The sequence below is a fragment of the Peromyscus leucopus genome, chromosome 14 (genome assembly GCF_004664715.2).
Source record: "Peromyscus leucopus breed LL Stock chromosome 14, UCI_PerLeu_2.1, whole genome shotgun sequence".
Taxonomy (NCBI): domain Eukaryota; kingdom Metazoa; phylum Chordata; class Mammalia; order Rodentia; family Cricetidae; genus Peromyscus; species Peromyscus leucopus.
Window position 1 is genome coordinate 69,455,574 of NC_051075.1, and position 20,199 is coordinate 69,475,772.

Genomic DNA, 20,199 nt, shown 5'->3' on the forward strand with positions numbered 1-20,199 from the left:
AAGACACACTGCAAATGACCCTGAAGGTTCTGGTACAGATGGCCTTAAGTTCCAGGAGTTTATTGGGGAGAGAAACCCAAGGAGCAGAGTTTTGAGGCCACATGAGGCTTCCCTGGAGAGAGGGGCAGCTGTTTGCTGGTAGGCACTGCAGGGAACAGCAGGGCCACATGCACTTGCTGTCCCACACACTCCCCACCCAGCAACTGAAGCCACCTAAACACCGACATACATTTCTTCCCCTATGCCCCAGCAAAGCTCATGCAGCCCCATGTTCCTGCAGGGGGACAGAGACCTTTAAATAGAACCCAGTATCACCAAGGCAGGAATTTTAGGCAAAATCACAAGAGAAAGAAGCCCCATGAAACTAGAGAGGGAAACGATCTGACAAGCAGGGGCCAGGACACTTGGAACCGGGATGAAAGCGGAGGTGCACACAGAAGAATCTCTGCCCAGGCGAGCCCATCTCTCTAGAGACGGGAGCAGGGCGAAGGCTTTTCCCAGCTTCCCTGCGATCACAAGTACGTTTTCCTGCAAGCTTTTCAGCTCCTCTATTGTATGGAGGGCTGCATGCATTTTCCACACGTCTCTTAGAATTGCCGAACAAATTGCTGGAAGAAAGACACAAACCATCTCCATGGCAAATGGTAAACACCCATTCCCTTGGAGAGCCGGCCTGCCAAGAGGGACCAGAGTGAGATTTTGAAGTGAACAGGGGGAGCCTGGTCTTTACACAGAAATGGACAGCCTGAGCCCAGTAGGCTCCGGAGGAGGCAGAAAGTTCCACTGTCAGAAGGGACAAGGAGGCAGAGGCAGAGAAGGTGCCCACTCACAAGCACAGGCTGATCCGGGACCTCGGGATAACGCCATTAGGGGCTGGGGGGTGGGTGTGTCAGGGGCAGGGGGGGCGGTTTTCCCACTGCACTCTGAGACAAATCAGAAGACTGGGGGAGCGCCAGCTGTCCTACATCTCTGCAGTCCCCTGGCGGGGAGACGGGCTCTGCTCTCCAACAGAAAGTGCCACCCGAAGCTCCAAATTCAGATCCCGACTGTGTGTTACAGCTAGTTTTGGCCAACCCGATACAAACCTAGACATAATTGGTTAGAAGGATTCTCCCTTGAGGAACTGCTCCCACCAAACTGGCCTGAGGAAGCAACGTCACATCTCGACTGCTAACTGATGTAAGAGGGCCCATCCCACCCTGAATGGTGTTAATCCTGGGCAGTCGAGCCCGGCCTGTCGAAGAAAGGTAGCTGAGCGAGCCATGGCAAACAAGTCAGGAAGCAGCACTCCTCCATGGTTCCTGCCTCAGCTCCCCTCGATGATGGATGGAACTGTAAGCTGAAATAAACTCTGTTCTCCTCCAGCGGCTTTTGGCTACTGTGTTTAACACAGCAAGAGTTGGAAACTTGGGAAGACGTCACATCTTCCATGTCGACTCTGGAATCAAGTCTGTGGTCCCCTGATGTGACCAAAGCTTTGGATAACACGTCCCTAGGGAGCTGTTGGGGTCCAGTGACAATCAATGCCTAGAGCGTGGGGAGAACACAGACAAAAAGACTGTTCTGCATTTTGCAACATGGGACTCAGCAAACCTCTGGGCTCACCCTGTCCCCACCCTGAAGACCCTCGAGATCACTAGCTCTGCACTGGGGAGTTGCCCTGAGAGGTCCCAGGCTCCCCAGGACACATATGAGCACAATCCCACTGAGGGTTCTCCCAGAGACACCGCCTGTAGATGATAGCCACCTCTGCACTCAGTGCAGCAGGGGCTAGCATCCAGGGCTTCATTTGGCTCTGGGAGGAGACACACTGGGCATCTTTGACCTCCGGGTCCTAACCACTGCTCCTAACCACAGGCTCCTGGGAACCGGGAGGTGTGTGCTTCAGGAGCACCTGACCACCTAAGGGACAGCAGGAGTGACTACCCATCAGAGCTGAACTGACTGCCACAGAGCTGTCGAAGACTACTCTCATGGGAGCCTTTATGAAAAGGGGGTGACCTTGGGCTTTCTCGGCGTCATCTTCCTCCTCTTAGTTCCTCTGAGAGTCACAAAGGCTGGCCTTCTTATGCACTCCTCCCATGCTGGGTGAGAGCCAGGAGTCTTCTTGTCACCAAAGCATTGGTACCATGATGGACCTGGACTCACGTCCAAGGTGAATTACTACTAATACACTTATGACACACAGTCACAGGCACACTTCTCTCACACCCGCCCTATCAAGGAGGTCCTGTTAACAGCCCCTCTAACAAAGAAGCCAGGGCTCAGAGCACCTCAGTGAAAGAAGAAGGTCCACATGAGATCCTGACTCTGATACCAGGCAAAGGAAAATGGTACAAGAAAACCTGGCTCCAGGAAGGACAGCTCAGTTGCATCTGGGTCAGAACCATCTAGCTCATTCCTAGGAAGCCTTTCTAGTGTGCTGCAATGGGGCTATGGCTTGCAGCCTGATGGCTGTACAGACTAAAATACTCCACATGGCAGCATGAGCCAGATAATGCCCACAGGAAAAAAGATACACAGGGAGGCTACCTCCTCTCTCCCAGTGTGGGAGTCCTGCAGATCGAGAAGCAAAGGAAGATCCCTTAGCCCAGCCCGTCTTCTCAGGAAGGAAGTAGTAACTATGCCAAGGTTCCCAGCCCTGGATTAAGTCTAACAAATGAAGACAGGTGCCCTTGGGAGATTGCATTAGTGAGTGACAGTCCAGACGGGTGATTATGAGGAAGATTCACGTGGCACAGAGCAAGGGGCCTGTAGGATTCTGAGACACAGGACTAACACAGAGCTGGGCAGGGCAGTAATGGAAACATACTGAGGTAGAAGGAGACCACACGGAGGGAAGACAATGGGACTCCAGGAGGGTGGAGGAGATCATGCTGCGAAGAAACAGTCTGGTTCTGCAGAAAGGGAAACCTGGCCTCAGGATGCCAACACCATGTGAGGATGAAGTCTTCGGCCATAGCATAAAGTGTTTATTGGAGAGGACAAGTGGTGGCCTTCTAGCTGACCAGTTAAGGACGGTAAGGCCATTCAGTGTACAGCCATCAAGAGAACAGGGTGGCCTGCAGGACTGCCTCTGAGTTCCTGGTGGCCACAGGCTCCCGGCCCTCTTCACCCAGTGCTTTGTTGGCCTGCAGCTGGGACCCACAGTCAGAACCCGGAGCTTCTACCCTGGAACTTGCGAGAAAAACAGGTCTTGGGAGCTCCTTCAGTCTGCAGTGGTGCTGGGAAGGCCAGGGGTCACTCGGGAGAGGACACTCAGCTCCTCGCCTGCACACGCGGCCTTCCAGCCTTCTAGTTTCCAGCAGGCTCCAGCCGTGCGAGAACACGGGGAGGCTCTTGTTACCAGACGCTCTAGCCTGGCATGTGGCGCTGCAGACAATGGACCCAGCACCACACGCTTTGGGCAAGGGGCCCGGGCAAGCTCAGAGGTGGGAAATGCTCTGCCAACAAGTGTGCACCTGCTCACGCCACCAATCCCTGCCACAGGCAGCACCTGTCGGGGGTGGACGGTGCGCTCTCTCTCCCCCTTGGACAGTTTGCAAAGATGGGAATGGTACTTGGTGGTCCACTCGAGGTCATCGGAAAGAGGACCTGCACGTTGTCACTTGTCTTCAAAGACTCCCTGTTATCACGGGACTTGGCTTGCTTCCTCCTGGTCCTTACCCTAACTGGGGCTATGTTCCTTTCTCTTCTATTAACGAGCTTTGTCTGCGTCATTCCTGAACACACACATGCATACACACAGGTACATACATGTTCAGGCTCAGTCCATGAGGCATGCGCTGTATCTACCTGGTCTATCTAATTTATTGTGGTTTCTGTAATGGTTTTTTTGATTCCTGGCATATAGCAGGTACCCAATTAGGATTTGCTGAATGAATGAATGAATGAATGAATGAATGAATGAATGAATGAATGAATCTAGTAGTCATTTGATGACTGACTGATACTACAAATCAGTGGAGAGATTGACTATGGGGTAGAGGGCAGATCTGGGGCTGGAGGTCTGAGTCTGGGGATGCAGATACCATCCACATAGACATGCTGGGAGGGACCTCAAAGGATGATGACCGTATTCTTCTTCTGTCCATCCCAAGAGGACCAGCTTCACACTTCCTTGGCTTAACATGATTCATTTACATGAGGTCAAAGGAAGCCAGCCACTCTAGCTTTACAACTGTAGTCCACGAGAGTGGCACAGACACAAATCAGCATATAGAATCCCTACATAAGCTAGGAGCACGGAGACAGGCACCACTCTGCCCTGATATGGTCATGAAAAGTAGCCAACAGAACCCATCCTCAAGCCCAGAGAACAGACCTCTTTGGAGCTTTGGTATTCACACCCACGAACAGAACCAGCTCCCTGACCCCAAGCTCTCAGAGTTGCCAAAACCCTCTCCTAAGAATCACAGTGGGGGCTAGGTGGAGGTGGCGCACGCCTTTAATCCCAGCACTTGAGAGGCGGAGGCAGGAGGATCTCTGTGGGTTTGAGGCCAGCCTGGTCTACAGAGCGAGATCCAGGACGGCCAGGACTGTTATACAGAGAAACCCTGTCTCAAAAAAAAAAAATCACAGTGGGAGCCGGAGAGATGATGGCCGTTAGGAGCTTGCAGAGGACCCAAATACAGTCCCCAGCAGCCATGCCAGGAGGCTCACAATCACTGGCAACTCCAGCTCCAGGGAATCCAACACCCACTTCTGGCCTTGTGGGCACTGCCCTCACAAGCACAGACACACATCTAGACATAAAGATGGCAAGCAGTATCCGGAGGCATAGCTGGTCCTCACAACAGGGAATGTTTGAGGGCACTACTGTATCTAGCAGGTACAGACCAAACAGGTCACTAAACATCTGGCTGGCATAGGACAGGCCCCAACAACAAAGAATTACCCAGTTCCAGATGCCAACGGAACCGCCGCTGAGACACTGTAAGATAATAAGTACAAAAGCTCTTCTTATGACTCTAGAAAATATTTCTTGGTGTTGTTTGATTATTTTTGAGGCAGCATCTCACAATCTTCCCCTTTAGTCCCCTGAGTATTAGGGTTACGGGTATGTAACCCCTGTAACAGAAAACACACTAAGAAATGTTTTTTGGGTTTTTTTTGTTTGTTTGTTTCCTTATTCATTGGACTTGAGACAGATCATATATCCTATCTGGCCACAAAGTCACTACGTCATTAAAAATGACCTTGAATTGGTTCCTCTGCCTCCAGCTCACAAGTGCTGAGGATATAGATGTGTAATATTAGGTTCTATAATAAACACATTTCTAAAGTTCAGCATGCACCAAACCTTGAGGTAAAGCATTACCTGTCACACATCAGGGCTCCGGTCCTGGGCAGTTGAGTGGTAGTGCTTAGATCTTCTGCCCACAGTAGGCAGGGGACCGGGTCTGGGGGTAAGTTGGGAGGGGGGTGCCTGCTACCAACCAAAGGCATTAAATGGCGTTCCCTCCCTCGGCAGAGAGAGCAATGCCCGGTCCCTACTGCTTGGCTCAGCCTAAATAAACAATGGGCAGATTGTGTGGCCACCTCCACCATGGGAGGACTGGCCTTGTGACCCAGACTTGCAGTCATTGAGGTTGGCCTCATGGTCACCCCAGGACTGAGTCTGCTGCTCTGGGACTGGGATGGACCCAGTTTGCATCCCTTGGCTTCTGCTAGCCTGTGTGTGTTCCATCGGTCATGGCACCCGCTGGGTCCGAAGCAATCCAAGCCACTGAGCCACTGACCCTCCAGCCCGCTGAGGGAAAGGGAAGGGTTGTCCACTGGCTACTGTCCGAAGTAAGGCCCCCAGGCACATGTGAGAAGAGTATAAGCTACAACCCTGACCTGCTGCTTTCCAAACAACCCTGGGCAGGTGACAACTTCGGTTTTCTTGCCTGCAAAATGCATAACTAATTCATATTATCTCAATGATGGAGATGAGGAAGAGCTAGAGCGAGACGAGCCAGGACCCAGGCAGTGTGTCCACATGGTACGTGACTAGGCCAAGGCAGCCTCTGCGGTAGAGCTGCTGTGACAATGCACGGTCTTTGCTGGGTCCCATGCTCTGACTGACCCCCGAGGCCACATACAAGCCAACAGCATCTCAACTTAAGACTGTTACTCAACTTCTTGTGGGTTTAGATGCTGGCTTCCTAATGGGGCTGGAAGGCCAAGAACAAGGAGACCTTTGTCCCCAGCCTTCCCCTCCGTCCTCCAGCGAGACACAGACCCTCTACAAGCGGCTGCTCAGCACCGAAGGCCTTTGGGTTTAACTCCATGCTTGTGGTGCTATTACATCCGTACCTGGGGGGGGGGGGGGTTAAGCTATGGCTCGGGAGGTGTCGGCCACACTTGGGAACTAGACAGCGTTGACCCCAAGGTCACTGTCATAAGTACCATCCAACATGTTCCCGTGTGGCAGGCAGGATGACTGGGATCCACACGGGCTGACTAGTGAGGGGCGGAGCCAGGGACAACAACCAAGTCCCCCTGACCACCTCCTCTCCCTGACCCCGCCTCTTAGGCTAAGCAAGCCCCCATTTCCAAGGTCCCCTCCCAGGCGTGCCTCCCACCCACTAAGGGACACTTTCGCAATCGCTGCCTCGTTGAGTCCCGTCACAATAGAGAAGTCATAAGTCCGCTGGGGCCACAGCTAAGGCTGGGAGCAAAGTGCTCCCGTCACTGTGGTAACAGTGTTACCAGAAGCATGGCCCAGTGTTCCAAGGTGCCATGGGGTCTGCATGTGCCGCTACACACCAGACACCAGCAAGGAAAGTGACTGATGCCTGCACGCACACGCGCGCGCACACACACACACACACACACACACACACACACACACACACACACACAGCAGCACTCATTCCAGGCCAGGCACTGTTTGAAGCACATAAGCATATATGAATTTGTCTAATGCTAACAAAAACCTTACAGGCAGTTTTAATTTTTAAAGGGAAACGAGTCCTGAGCTGAGCTCAGTCCCTTGCCTTCAGGGAGAACCTACTGAGAGCAGGCCTGAGCTCTGCCACCTTCTCAGCTCCCTGACACAATCGATCATCGGGGACCGCTCCAGCATCTGAGGTCCCGAATACCCGAGAGAGCCTCGGCCAGCTGGCAGGGGGAGCCTTGAACACCATGCTCTCTGCCTGCCACCAGAGGTTGCTAACTCTGCCATATTAGAAGCAAGCTGTACCCCCTGCCTGAGTCCAGATCCACCTGCTTCCTGTCTGCTGCCTCAGGGCTCCTACGTGACTAACAGCTCTCGGTACCTGATGGAGAATGAAGGAGACAATACACGGGGTGGCGCGAGGGGTGGATATAAATTTGCTTCCCGAATCCTTGGGGTGATTAAAATGTTCTTGCCCCAAAACTACGTCCTGAAGAGCCACAGGATGTGGCCAGTGGTGTGGCTTTTGTCTCGTCCTGGCAGCTGAGGGAGGGCACACTTGGGGCTGAGCACAGAGCCCTGCTGGGCCTCCAGCATACATGGTCTGTCTTCAGCCCCAATATCCAAGCTCTGGTGACTACCTGGTGTCCTGCCTGCCCCAAGTTTACCTTGCACTGTCGAAATTCCTGAACAGGGCCTCTCTCTGCCAATTAATCTAACCTTATTATCACCATCATCTTACTCCCCGATCTTTCTGCATGAGAAAGTCCAAGTGCCACAGCCTGGATCTCTTGAGCTGTGGCCCTGCTGCCCTGCTCTCTAGCCTGCTGGCTCTGGGGCACATTCCTCCATACAGGTCAGGCAGGAGCACCTACCCCCTAAGCCTCCTGGCTGCCTTCTTCTTCCCTGCTCCTAGCCACCCACCAGAGCTAAGTACTCCACCCACCACTGATCTGCAGGGTCCATTCAGCACCAGGCTAGATCCTCCCCCACGGTCCTAACACATTGTCAAAACACAGAGGCATATTTGAAATGTGCCAGGTGTGGAGGGCAGCAGTGAGAACAAAGTCAACAACTGAAGGTGAGTTATGAATTTCCACCCGGTGGGAAGTAAAGGCCAAGGTGTGGGGAGGGAGGGGCTTGGGACAGGAGCGGAATCTACTGTTGGAAGGAGGGTGATCCTCAGGAAGGGGATCCTGGCTGCAGGAAATGCCTGTGCAAAGGGTGGGCAAGAGTCAGGCCTGAGTGGCTGCTCTGGAGGCTGGTGTGACCAGGAAGAGTTAGGAGGAACAGCATAAGGGTGACCTTAAAGAGCGCGTTCAGAGCCAGGCAAAGTGGCTTAATCCCTGCCTTTAATCCCAGCATTTGGTAGGCAAACACAGGTAGATCGCTGTGAGTTCGAGGCCAGCCTGGTCTACATAGTGAATTCCAGGACAGCCAGAGCTGTATAGTGAGACCTTGTCTTGAAAAAACAAATAACAGACAGACAGACAGTGTCCAGGAATACTGGAGACAACTGACCTCCTTCCAGATGATCAATATGGAGAGGAAGGGATGGGGAGTTGGGTGCTCGCCTTACAATGGCTGAGAACCTGAGTTCAATCCCATGAGAGAGAGAGAGAGAGAGAGAGAGAGAGAGAGAGAGAGAGAGAGAGAGAGAGAGAGAGAACCAAGCATGGCAGCATACACTTAAAATCTCAGCGTTGGGGAGGCAGATCCCTAGAGCTTGCTAAACAGGCAGTCTAGCCTACTTGGCAAGTTATAGGCCAAAACTCATACACGTGAACACATGCACACGAACACATGCTCATACACAAACATCAGTTTGAATTCAAGCTTCCCTTTAACCTTATCAGGGACCACCCCTGGAAGAGCCGCGCGTCTGGTGGGTGACAACCGGCAAACTCTACCTAGACAGATTCTGGAGCCCAAAGGCCACCAGTTCCTCCCCTCCAGTCACTTTAGACAGGTGGCACTGAAAGTGACAAGACGAAAGGTTGCTCGTACTTGCTTAAGGAGAAGCCAAGGGGCCCCAGGGTCCCTCTGTACCAGCCACACCCATCGCCACTGGCCCAGGAGGCAGGGCCCTCGGGGACCTTTGCCCATGTCTGCGCACTGATAACTAAGTCTCAGGAGTGGGCAAAGGCGCCAGACTGCAGGCTCCACCTGACCCTTGGAACAGAAAAACAACTGACTCATCCCAGTGATCCTCTATTGTGAGGCTAATCCAAAAGGAAAACTGACTGGGAGTGGTTTCCATGACAACCAGCTTGCATGACCTGCAATATGCACCAGGCCCACATCCTCCCACCTGCCTACCTGGACACAAGGAAGAAGCTGGCCATAGTTCCAAACCTTCCTTCCCTGAGGACCAGGGGCTCAGGAAGCATCCACTGAGCATTATGCTCTAGGGCCATCAGGGACATCTCCAAACTCATCTTTTCCCACAGAGGAGCCTACAACCTCCCCTGGGGACCTGAGTACAGATGGGGCCCTTTGGGCAGAGCCCTCACTGAGGCAGAGCCCCTTCACTTCGCTCTGCTGTGCATGACACTTAAGGTGCAGTCACAGCAGGATCAAGGTCAAGGTCTCAAATCCCAGGTCCATGCTGCTTGGCTTCTGACCTTGCACCTCTCGGGGAGAGATGACCATGTCAGCACTGATAGCCCCAAGTGCCATGCCCCAAGAGATCTAATCCCTAGCCATCATCTGAGTTCCTCAATCTGCCCTAGGCTGGTGTCATTGTCCCCTGACTACATACACTCCTGCTTACCTCCCGGGGCCTCTGAGGAATGCAGCCTGATGCTCTTTCTCAAAAGAGTTGGTCTCTTCCCCAGGAAGACACGTCCTGGTCTTCATCACGCATCTGGCTTCTTGCCGAAACTGCCTGCTATGATTTTCCCCAGAAATACCTGGCTGAAGGCTACCATCCCAGGCTAGGGGCCAGCAATGCGTGTGCTCTGCAGAGGGCAGACTCAAAGACCCAGCCAAGACCCTCTCTCTGAGACGTTCCACAAGCACGTGTGCCTTGGAATGTTCTTTTCTACACCTAGAGCGGCTGTGGTACCTGCCCTAGGCTGAGGGCTCTAGTGTGTCTGGAGTAGAGGGACAGGGTCAGGGTTACCCCTATGGGGGCAGTGAGCTAACTACTGACCAGGCCATGCCTTCACAGAAAAAAATGGTACTGATGGGTGTAAACAAGAATGTGGCAGTGCCTGGGAAACCACAGGCATTCAGGCCACATTTGCTCTAGGAAGAAGGCGGCACCTCCTCCTCTTCCTCATTATTATTATTATTATTATTATTATTATTATTATTTATTTTAAAGAACTCTATCATCGTCATCATTATGTATATGACTGTTTTCCCTGCATGTATGTCTGCGTACCACATGTGTGCCTGTAGTCCATGGAGGCCAGAAGAGCGCTTTGTATTCCCCAGAACAAGGTTCACAAAGAGTTATAAGCTGTCATGGGTGTTCTGGGATGAACTCGGGTGCTCTGGAAGAGCAGCCAGTGCTCTTAACCTTGGAACCACCTCTCAAGCTCCAGAAGGTGCCGTCTTAATGATAACAAATTTATACTTATTGGGGTTACATGGCCCATGGATTTGGAGGCTGGCTCCACCTCCCATGTGCTTACACAACGGAGTCCTCCCTCTCATGTGACTCTGGACAAGTGGCAGGGCATGGGGAGAGCAAGACTGCCAGCAATGATTCCAAGGGCGCTTGGTCGCTTTCTAACTGCAGAGACATGAGAGAGATACCTGTGCTGGTTTGAATGAGAAATGTCCCCTGTGGTCTCAGGCCTGTAAATACTTGGTCCCCAGTTGGCGTTACTGGGGAGGTTTAGGTGGCGTTGTCTTGATGGAGGAAGTATGTTGCTGGGGGTGGGGAGGAGCTTTAAGAATGAAATGCTGGGCTGGAGAGATGGCTCAGAGGTTAAGTGCACTGGCTGCTCTTCCAGAGGTCCTGAGTTCAGTTCCCAGCAACCACATGGTGGCTCACAACCATCTGTAATGAGATCTGGCGCGCTCTCTCTTCTGGCCTGCAGGCAGACACACTGACAGCACATTGTATACATATTAAATAAATAAATATTTTTTAAAAAGACAGAAAGAAAAAGGAACAAGAAAAAGAAACGTCTCAGCTCCTTCCAGTTCCCTCTCTGCCTCACACTTGCAGCTGAGGACATGAGCCCTTAGCTTCCTACCCCTGCTTCCAGGCCGCCAGCTACTGCCATGCTATCCCAGTGCTATGGACTCCCCCTCTGGAACTGTAAGCTAAATAAACTCTTCTATAAGTCACTTTGGTCATGATGTTTCATCACAGCGACAGAAATGTAACTAATACACTACCCAGCCTGTACCCACTTCCTCACCTTGAGGCAGTCCCGTTCCATGTTGGTCCAAGTACCATAATATAAGGTACTTCAGACCAGAGCCCACACAGAATGGCTCTCAATACCTCCTGCTGGAGTCATCGTTGCTCTCTTTATACCTGGTCTAGTATTCCCAGACAAGGCCTGGCGGGGTCCCTGCAAGGTACCAGCACTGTCCTCTGGGGGCCTGGAGACATTTCTGCCTCAAGGGTCTACACAACTACCCATGCTCTGATGTCTCCCCAGAGAACCGCTGCCTGAAGAGCTGTAGGCACAGGAATTAGACACTCAGGGTCCTCCTAAAGGACAGGAGGCGTGAGCGGGGAATGACGAGGGTGGCTGCTTCACTGAGTGCCCATAGCGCTGAGAGGATGGTGGTGAAGGCATGTGGCGACTACCTGATCACTGGGAAGTGGTGCAAGAGCCACCCACAGGGAACGAGCAGTGGCTTCAGGAAGTCAACATGGAACCCTGCCTCTGCCACACCCCACACACCTCTGAGCCTTGTTTCCTGGTTATAAAACAAGGCTGACGACACCTGCCCTGAGGGACGTAGAGATGAGCTCAGGTTGACTGCTTTTAGAGCTGAGTCCAGGCCATGGAGTGAGGGACGGTCAGGGCAAACCTCCCCGCCTTGCCTCACTCCTGAGAAGGGCTTGAAGAACCACCACACAGCAGACACCCAGGGAGTAAGCACAACACACACCAGCAGCGAGCACCCTCCAGGACTGGGCGTGGACATCATCACTGCCCAGCTGCTCCTTCCTGCAAGCACCATTTTACAAACAAGAAAACTGAGGAGGCCCCACGAGGCGGAGGAGAGCCCATGGCTACAGCCTCGGCCTATGAGAAGACCGAGCTCAGAGGGGCTTTATAACTCTTTATAAGAGGCCCATGGCGACAATCCCTACCCCAATGCGGCCACCCCTAGAATGCATGCGGGAGGCAAGGATAGCTCAGCTGGTGGGAAAAGACATTCCACAGCAAGAGGTCTCCAGGAAGTGGGTGAGAGCCATGAGATGCTCAGGGGGCCGAGGCCACCAACCCTGAACACGTGGCAGAGAGGAACACTGTCAGCAGGATGGCTGCTGTGTGACAAGAGTCCCTTTGTCCTGGCAGGGGAAAGGATCTCCAGCCTCCAATTACTGCAGCTGAAAAGTGCTGGTTCAAGCGCCCGTGCCCTAGGGAGGCCCGGGAACAGGCACAATTTCAGCTGCATTTCCGCTGATAATAGGACTTTGTTTCATGACCCCCCGAGCTGCCTGCCAGAGAAAAGAATCGTGTCTGTCCACAAAAGAGGACACATGGGGCAAGTCAGCAATGGCAACAGCAGCAGTGGTCACGCCACATGAAAACCCTAAGGTGACAGGCAGATCACCCAGGGGTCGGGCCCTGGAGCTGCAGGGGGAAATGAACGGGTAGGAAAACAGGGAACATCCCTCGGGCCCATGAGAAATGTCAAGCAAGGCATAAACAATATCAAATTGAACAATACAGGGGCTTTTCCACAAACGCAGGGCATGGTTCAAAGGCTTTCAAGGGACCCTTGACCCCCATTGCAACAGAGGGGTCCGGTCCCATCCTGGGGCGAAAGCGGAATCAGCAGCCAGTGCTGAGCGCACCAGCCCTGAAGACACAGAAACCTTACCTGGGCTCAGCAGCGCTCTGACCACGAGCAGGACATCAAACCTGGGCTACACTTAAGCCTGAGGTCTGGCCTGCAGCTGAGCACTTGCCCAGGGAAACACAGCTTGCCGGTGGCAGAGTCATTTCTCCAGAGGCCCCAGCTCTAAGCTGTACAGCCAACCTGGCCTTCCCCCCAACCCCCCCAGAGGCCCCAGAGCCAGACATCGCCACCCTCACTCACTTGGAATCTGTGCACCAATTCCAGAGACTGGCTGTCATTCTGATCAGCCTCGAGGATGACATCAGTCAGCTTGTGGATGATGACGTCCAGGGGGCCCTGCTCCTCAATTGGCCGGCTGAGGTTCAGCTGCAAGGTGGGAACACATAAGAAGAACTTCAGTACCTGAGCCCACATCTGGGACCCTTGAGCCTCGGTAGCACCCCAGACGGGAAGGGACTGAACGGACAGATTAAGAGCCCAAGGGCTCCACCACTCATCATTCTTGGTAGTTAAGAATAGACTCCATGTTTACATATAGGTCTCCCAAAGGCAGGAAACACATGAGCAGGGGATGCCACACATTGGCTGTACGGAGAAAGCATTTATTGAACATACCTCAACTGCCCAACCGTCTAGGGGAACCAGAGGTCAGAGGGATTAAGAAAAATGACCAGTCACCAGTCAAAACTCCATCTAAGCACATATTCTTTCCCTCTAAGGCCTAGGCCCAGTGATGTTCTTGGCAAGGAGTCGCGGCCTTGAGAACCCGGGCGCTCGCATTCCACCCTGAACCCGGGGTGTGTCACTGACAGCGGAGGGGTGCAGGAGCACAGAGCCGTCTGTGATCAGCTGAGCGCTGCGTGTGCTGCTCCACTGGGGAATGTGTTTGCTTTTTCAAGAACACAGGGTTGGGAAGATCAAGCCCCAAGGGAGCCAGAGCGGCCAGCTGATAGTCAGCATCACCTGACCCCAAGCCAAGAGCACCTGCCAACAGCCGGGCAGCCCGACACCACGCTTCCTGATGCGCCAGATGTCTGCCGCCAGCACACGGCCGCCGCCGCCACCTGCAAGGCTAGACTCTTGGAGGCAAGTTTGACGCCGGCACCTGGCTGACCCCCACATAGCCTCAGCCAGGCCGAAGAAGGCCATCCCTGCCCTACTCCCCACCCTCAACTGCAGCTAGCTCCAGGATTCAGGGCTGGCTGTGCCCATGTCCTTCGTGACACGAGACAGCTACAGTCACTCTCAGGTGACGGCAAGCTAACGACGGACGCATCTGTCTCCTTTCATTCCCGACCACTATGGGAAAGGATATCCACAAACAATGCAAGGGAGGCAGGGGACTTTAAAAACGGGCCTAGGATCTGGGTGGGAGAGGTCCGCTAAGTAAGACCTAAGACGACTGATCTGAAACCCCACCCACCCTTTATCCTCTGCCCCATGTCCTCGCTGTCCCCTGTTGTCACAGTCTCAAAAGTCACCACCCCATGGCGGCTGTCCTCCGGCAGAATCGTCCCTAGGAGCCCTGGTGGAGGGTCAGAAGGAAGGCAGGTCAGGACACTGGTCCCTGCACCTGGTCCTCATACCACCTTCGATCCTGGTAATTCTGCATAGCCCATCTCCCAAGCCTACCGGCCATCTCTGTGGCTCCAGGTACATTTGTGGTTCCCCTGTCCCAGCAGGCCCATGGGCAGCAGCAATTCCTCACACTTGGTCATACTACGTATTGTGTCTTGTCGGGCCCTCAGGCCCTGATCACACCTGTTGTACATACACCCTTCTTTCAATTCTTTTCTGATAAGCCTTTGGAATGCGCCAGCTCTCTCCCCTGCTGTCCTTAATTCCACTTTTTATGGTCTGCCAGGAGAGATGTTAAAAGGTCACCCCTATTTAAAGAAGAAAAAAAAAAAAAAAGGACCAGAGACCTCCCAATGAGAAATCATCAAGGACTAAGCTTCCCTCCCATGGTGACAAGCTTGTGTACCAAACAAAACAAATACAGTCAAGACACCAGACTGGGGAGGGGAAGGATGCGGCCCAAGTGTCTTCTGCCATTATCTGAAACTGGCTGGCTGGTTTCAAACTTGAGGTGATCACCCTGACTCTGCCTCCTGGGTGTCTTCTGAGACCTCACAGCAAGGCAAGGAGATGGGGATGACCTTCCTACCTCCTAGGACCAGAACACCGAGAACCTAGGAAGAAAAAAGGACCAACCACGTCGTGTAGCTGGAACAGACCGAGGCTCGGCAGAAATGCCAGTGCTAGCCCCTAGCCTCAGTTTCCCCCAAGGAAACAGAAAGGGCCTCTCTGGCTCTATATGATGATTCCACACTACATTTTCATCCAACCCCAACAGGATTTGAAGGGAAGTGGAGAAGCTACCAGAAGAAGAGGCACCCAAGGAACTATAGCCATGCCTGGGTTCCACGATGGCAGGCACCACAAACAAAGGCCAATATTTTCAGATCATGATAACTATGAAGAGAGAAGAGGGTCCCAGGAGTGACAGTGGGCACATTCCCCAAGTTCAGCCAGAACTACCATGCTGGTCTCCACATCTCCAACCCTCCCTGGACCAGGTAGGTACTAGGGAAGGGGAAATAATGTCAGAGCCTAAGCCAGGCCGGGCATGGTTACGGTAATTATTGTTGCTTTAGACGTCAGGGGTGACTCTTGGGCCACTGGAGTTTGCAAGGGCAGGAGAACCAGCCAGAGGAAAGCCAGGGATTCCCCTGAGGATCAGGGAAGGAGGTGGGCATCAGCCTGAGGCCTGTAGACCTGACAACGGGGGCTGTTTGGAAAATAAGCTCCCTGTGTTCCTGGCTGCTCTGCAAAAGGTAAACAGTTGAGTCTGGAAGTCAGCCACCTTCCTTTGTGTATTCTCCAAGCATTTCTATGCCAGTAAAGCCCTTTCACAAGAACAGCAACTTGGGGACACACATCAGGCCTGGTGTGGTCCCACTCTGCAGCATGGCCACCACCTCCTCCCATGGCATCCTCCCTCCCTCCCTCCCCCTCCCCCTCCCTCCCTCCCCCCCTCTCTCCAGGATTTCCCTATGTAGCCCTGGCTGGCCTTGAACTCACAGAAACCTGTCTGTTGCTCCTCTAGAGCCACCACACCCAGCTGTCTTTTCTACTTTATAGCTCAAGCTGGCCTTGAACTTGCAGCCATCCTCCTGATTCTCCCTTCTGCGTGTCGGGGTAACAAGTGTGTGCCACCGTAGCTGGCCTAGCAGTAACATCTCTGAGCTGTATAAAGTGGGTCTTTCTGCTTTTCCTCAAGTAGCTAGAGAAGCCACCATCCATCTCAAGGGATGTTGTCTTGAAAGAACCTCACAGAAGCCTCAGCCTCTCCCCACTTGAGAGATGGGTCTCATCGGAGTGAAGCGAAACCAGACCAGCACAGAGGGGGATGCTGCAAAGGAGAGGGCCCTTGGGAGAGAGTACGCCATGGAGGAGGGGGCACGCAAGAGAGTGACTGCCGGCTTCAGAAAACGGCACAGCCCAAGCCCAGTCTCCTGGAGAGGGTGAGGGCAGGGCTCGGAAGAAGAACTCCATGAGTCTTCACCATTCCGTTTCTCTGGCTGCCTGCCTCCCAGAACGTTCCCGGAGACTTCCTGTTCTCCCCTTGGAAGGGGTGTGATCTGTCCCTCTCCCTGAGCGTTAAGGGCATCTCAATGAAAGGCCTGACCATGGGTGCTCCACTTCCAAGTCTCACTGTGCTAGACAAGGTTCCACGCAGCACACAAGGGTCTGAATTCAGAGGGAACAAAGAGCCGCTGTTTCCCTCGCTGACAAAGGCAGTAAGGCTCATGGCGGGGGGGGGCAGGGCTGGGAGGATATGGGACAAAGTTGGCAAACCCCAGTGGCCCTCAGGTCACCGCTGACTTCCACAACAATAATACTTAACATCATCATGTCCTACCTAGTGACCAAGCTAGGTCCTGACACTATGCCTCCATCCCAGATACCAACCCCTGGAACCAGCCAGAGACATGAGCAAGGCTGGTAAACCCATCTAACTCATTATCTCATTATCATTATCAGGGTAGCCATGGTCACCTAAACTGTACTGAGCTTCAGTTTTCCCCGTTCACAAAATGAGGATGCTCTCCACATGCTGCCCAAGGCTGTGGTTCTTCTCAACCCATCTTGCAACAAACAGGAAGAATTCGTAGGTCCCTCATCTCACCCACACCCACAGGACCACCCCTGACTTCCTTTGCTTCTCCAAGAGCAACTCTCCCCTATCCCCTCATGCTGTGGATGCCCCTTAGGGGTTCTTTACTGAAAAGCATATGCCCAGCACAGGGCCATGGAGACACAGGGCTGCTTAGCAAAACCCATGGCTTCCTAGATGGTAGGTGTTTCTGACTTCAAAGTTCAAATGTTACAAACCGAGGCTGGAATGGGACTAGGACGGGTACAAGGACTGGCCTCTGTGGCTACCACCTTCTCAGAGCTTCGAGTGCCTAAAGAAACCTCACCGTCCATCCTGCAGCACACACAGCTGCTGCTTACATGACCAGACCCTGCTCATCGTTACAAGCAGTGATTCAAATGCCCCTCGGAGGAACACTGAGGCAGCACAGTTTCACACGCACGTTAATGGTACTTTGCCGAGGAATATGGCACGCATGCTCAATGAAGGTCAGCTGTTATCTCCCTCTCCTGGCTGTTTGCATTATGACCGACATCAAACCCCCAGCCTCTGGCTGCAGCATGTCACAAGAGCTCAGCACGGGTCAGAACTTGAATTCTGCAGAGCCAGGGTACTAGCACCGGCTCACATTCACGTCCTCCAAGAGTGTGCTGCCACACCCTCAGCTCCCTGTGGTTGTTAATGGCGACTGTCACCCACGCAGCGGTGCTTACGGGAAGCTACACACTGTGTTCCTAACAAGCACTGAGCACATGGGGTGATGAAGACACTGAGTCACACAGAGGTCCAGTGACCTGCCCAAGGGCATGGAGTTTTGTAGCATGGAAACCCAGGTTTCTCTCCTGCTGACACCAGACTTCTGTTCACACCAAAGGGTGTGCCGGGTACCTGGGGTTTCTTTCACCTTTCCTCCCTGCATGTGGCCCAGAAGCGCTGTGTTTTCAGCTGTGACTTCAAATGGGATCCACGACATCAAAAGTTTTGCCTTAAGCCAAGGCTGAGTGGGACAAATGGCCCAGATCAAAGGCCTGATGTATATCTCTGTGCTTCCTGAGAGTCCTGGGATCTGGCAGAAGAGCCAGCCCTGAGGTTATAGTATAGTAGACACAGTGGGTCTCTCAATCCTGGGCCTCTCGTGGATAGATCCCAAAGTAGGGACAGACAGTAGGGTTTCCCTGTGGGTTTGATTCCAAAAGCAGTCTGAGGGAGGACATGGGTGCCTCCTGAATAAGCACCCAGAGGAGTGTCACGTGTCCCTCAGGCGCTTGAGTCTGGCCAGCTAAACCTGTAAATTAAGCCAAGGGAGATATTGGTCATCCCAATGGCCTCTGCCCCGATGAAAGAGGCAGGTCAGTGCCTGTATTCCCTGACCCAGTTCCCTAGTGACTGCTCCCAGGGACTAGGGCAATGGGAAGCAGCAGCAACTCAATTAAGGCAGAAGAGCAGACACCACTGTACCCCAAAGAAGGGCTAAGACAACTAATGAGCCAGACAACCACAGTGCCTCGTGGCACTAACATCTGAGGAACTGTGAACCTACTGCAGGCGAGTGGCCAGGCCTAGCTTGCTAGGCCCGCCAGAGTCCATTCTCTGACCTAACATCTCCAGCAACATTCTGAGAGATACAGAGCCATCCAAAAGCATGGCTCAGTGGTTAAGAGCATTGGCTGCTCTTCCAGAGGACCTGGGTTCAATTCCTAGCACCCCCGTGGCAGCTCACAACTGTCTGTAACTCCAGTTCCAGGGGATCCAACACCCTCACACAGATACACACGCAGGCAAAACACCAAAGCACATAAAATAAAATAATTAATTGACAACAACAACAAAAAGAACTGTATTGAGCATCTTCATTCCTGCAGTTACATCATCATACAATATCACACAACATACAAATTACCTTTTCAGTTAACTTTTAAAACATGGAATGTAAGTCTCTTTCCTCATTTTTATTAGTTTTGAGAATTTTATACAATGTATTTTTATCATACTCCCCCCGCACTCCTCCAGGTCTATCCCCAATCCCCACCCACCCAACTTTATGCACTCTTGTTTTGAACCCACCAAGTACCGTCGGTGCCGCCCATACGCTCTCGGATATGTGACCTTCCACTGAAGGGTGACCGACCTACCGCAGGCCACACACGTCCCCGGCAGTTATCAACTACCAATAGCTATGGGTGGACCTCGTGGCCAACCCCACTCTTCACGCTAGCATTATACGGTTAGAGCATGATGAGTGCCAGCCGGAGGAAGAACTTGTCATCTGTGAAGAGAATCCATATAGTTCTAACCAGCAACTTGTCAGGCCAGCTTGTAGGAGAGACTGTGGCCAGGACAATGATGGGTGGAACCACACCTCGGCCAGGGCTGCTCAGTTATGCAAACTTCTTACTTGATATTTAAACCTGAACTTCAGATCAGGGCCCTGGAGATGGACTTTGGAGGGGCCAGGAATGGTCACTGGGCCTCTTTCTTCCTCTTCCCCATGTGGCCACAAAAGATAAATCTTTCTCTACTTTTCGCTTTTACTCCTCTGTCTCATTGGTAGGTGGGTAGGCAAACATAGCTTGTTGGGAAGCTCCTGAACATTATAGTCCAATAACTGAAAGCTCCAATAACATTATAGTCGTTACATTTAAATCTGAAAAGGGAGGAAAAAAAATAATAGTGCTGAGTGGCAGGGGAGGATGGCTGTCTGAAAAGTGCCCACTCCATAAGCATGCCAACCTGGGTTCAAATCCCCAGATCCTATGTAAAAGGCGGGTACAACAGCACACGCATGTAACCCCAGGGCTATAGGTAGGAGCTCGGGAGACAAGTAGATCCCCGCCGCTCACCGGCCAGTCAGCTTAGCTGAACAGACAAAGCCCAGGTCCGGTGAGCTACTGTCTCAAAAACAAGGTGGAGTGTGATCAAGGAAGAGAGATGATGTCTACTCTGGCCTCCACATGTACAAGGACACAAACACAGATACACACACAGATACACACACAGGAGAGGGAAGGAGGGAGGGAGGGAGGGAGGGAGGGAGGGAGGGAGGGAGGGAGGGAGGGAGGGAAGGACGGAGGGGGGAGGGGGGAGGGAGGGAGGGACAGAGCAAAGACGATTGACAGTGTAATCTTCAGAACTGCAAAAGCATAGCGGT

The 20,199-nt window shown here is 52.8% G+C and overlaps 1 protein-coding gene across 1 annotated transcript in view; it reads right to left on the reverse strand.

Annotated features, from left to right (window-relative positions):
• Itpk1 (inositol-tetrakisphosphate 1-kinase) overlaps positions 1-20,199 on the reverse strand; it is a 140,475-nt gene that overhangs the window by 45,335 nt on the left and 74,941 nt on the right. The window contains 1 exon segment of the mRNA XM_028888303.2: positions 13,130-13,255. Within this exon segment, the coding sequence (XP_028744136.1) occupies positions 13,130-13,255 (126 nt within the window).